Source organism: Penaeus monodon, chromosome 4 (assembly GCF_015228065.2).
Source record: "Penaeus monodon isolate SGIC_2016 chromosome 4, NSTDA_Pmon_1, whole genome shotgun sequence".
NCBI classification, from domain to species: Eukaryota; Metazoa; Arthropoda; class Malacostraca; order Decapoda; family Penaeidae; genus Penaeus; species Penaeus monodon.
This window is the reverse complement of record NC_051389.1, coordinates 54057910-54059561: the sequence shown is the minus strand read 5'-3', so window position 1 is coordinate 54059561 and position 1652 is coordinate 54057910. Positions and strand designations below refer to the sequence as shown.

General features: G+C 43.7%; 1 protein-coding gene across 1 annotated transcript in view; it reads right to left on the bottom strand.

Moving 5' to 3' along the window:
* The window catches only part of LOC119572352 (cuticle protein 7-like), a 1939-nt gene extending 1341 nt beyond the window's left edge, over positions 1-598 (bottom strand). The window contains exon 1 of the mRNA XM_037919421.1: positions 358-598. Within this exon, the coding sequence (XP_037775349.1) occupies positions 358-369 (12 nt within the window). The 5' untranslated portion in view covers positions 370-598. The remainder of the gene's footprint in view (positions 1-357) is intronic.
* Positions 599-1652: the final 1054 nt, after the last annotated feature.

Below are 1652 nucleotides of genomic sequence, written 5' to 3'. Positions count from 1 at the left end.
GTTTATAACAATAAAAATAATAATAAAAATAATGATATTGTGATAATAAAAATTTTTAGTAATGATGATAATGAAGATGCTGATGATACTAATTATAATGATAATAATAGTAATAATAATAGTGGTACTGATTGTCATGATGACAATAATAATAATGATAATTATAAGGATAATAGAATAATAATAACATAGTAACAATGATAGTAATAATAGTAATACTGATAACAATGATCACAATTATAATGAAAGAGATAATGATGCTAATGATAATAATACTAATAGTACTGACAATGACAAAATCAAAGAAAAATGAGATTGAAACAGCAACGACCCAGATAGCGAAAGACGACGATTTACCTTGGAATCCATGATGAGAAGTCAGCTGACGAAGGAGCCGAAGGAGGCTGCAGGAGATGAGCGTTCTGTGATCGTCTTCTGTGCCCTGCTTTCCCCTTTTATACGCACTCGCATCCTTTGTCCTCGTCGCCCTGTGGAGGCTGGACTGACGAAACTACACCTCCGGGCAAGAAGGGCGTGGGAGGGGGCGGGACTACCCCGGCGGAGACGCGGTTCCTCGTCGAAAAAAATAGAATAGGAAAAAGAAGATCCGATGTGTACGTGCGTGAAGCGTGACCGGGATGCGTGCTTGTGTGTGTGTGTGTGCGTGCATCCTTCTACCCATCCACCGTCCATCCGTCCGTCCGTCTGTCCTTCCATCCTTCCATCCATCCATCTCTCCTTCCATCCTTCCATCCATTCGTCCGTCCGTCCGTCCGTCCGTCCGTCCGTCCGTCCGTCCGTCCGTCCGTCCGTCCGTCCGTCCATCCATCCATCCATCCATCCATCCATCCATCCATCCATCCATCCATCCATCCATCCACTCACCCCCCCCCCCCCCACTCATGTATATACGCACATAAGAGAAAACGCAAAAAATGCAGATCCAAACATGCACAGTCGAATACATTTATTCATGAATGCTTGTTTTCACATTTTAATATGTATATATGCATTTAAAAAAAGGAAAAAGGGACCTGAATATTAAATATATGTTTTTTAGAAAGATTCCTGTCATCCCATGATGAAAACACGATATTTGGTCCTGCGTTCTCACATACATTGTAAACGGGCGCCATAGGGCAGAAATATGCAATATAATATGAAACAGCTGTATGACTTTGTGCCGATGTTTTCTCTATAGTACTGCGTGTACTCTGACATCGGCTGGATTTAGAAACGATGGTGGAAATGGAATTATTAATGCTGTGGAGGCTGTAATGGGAATGACTCGATGCTGTGGAGGCTGGCATGGGAATCTCTTGGTGCTGTGGAGGCTGGAATGGGAATCTCTTGATGCTGTGGAGGCTGGAATGGGAATCTCTTGATGCTGTGGAGGCTGGAATGGCAATGACTTGGGGCTGTGGAGGCTGGAATGGGAATGTCGATGCTGTGGGGGCTGGAATGGGAATGAATCGATGCTATGGAGGCTGAACTGGGGACTGATGTTGGGAAGGCTGTAATTAGAGTTACTGATGCTGAAGCTGGAAAGGGAATGATATGCATGGATCGGGAGTGCTGCACACTTGGAATCAAAGTAACAGAAGCTGTGGAAGCTGGAAACTGTCACAGGAGCTAAAAAGGCAGGAATCCAA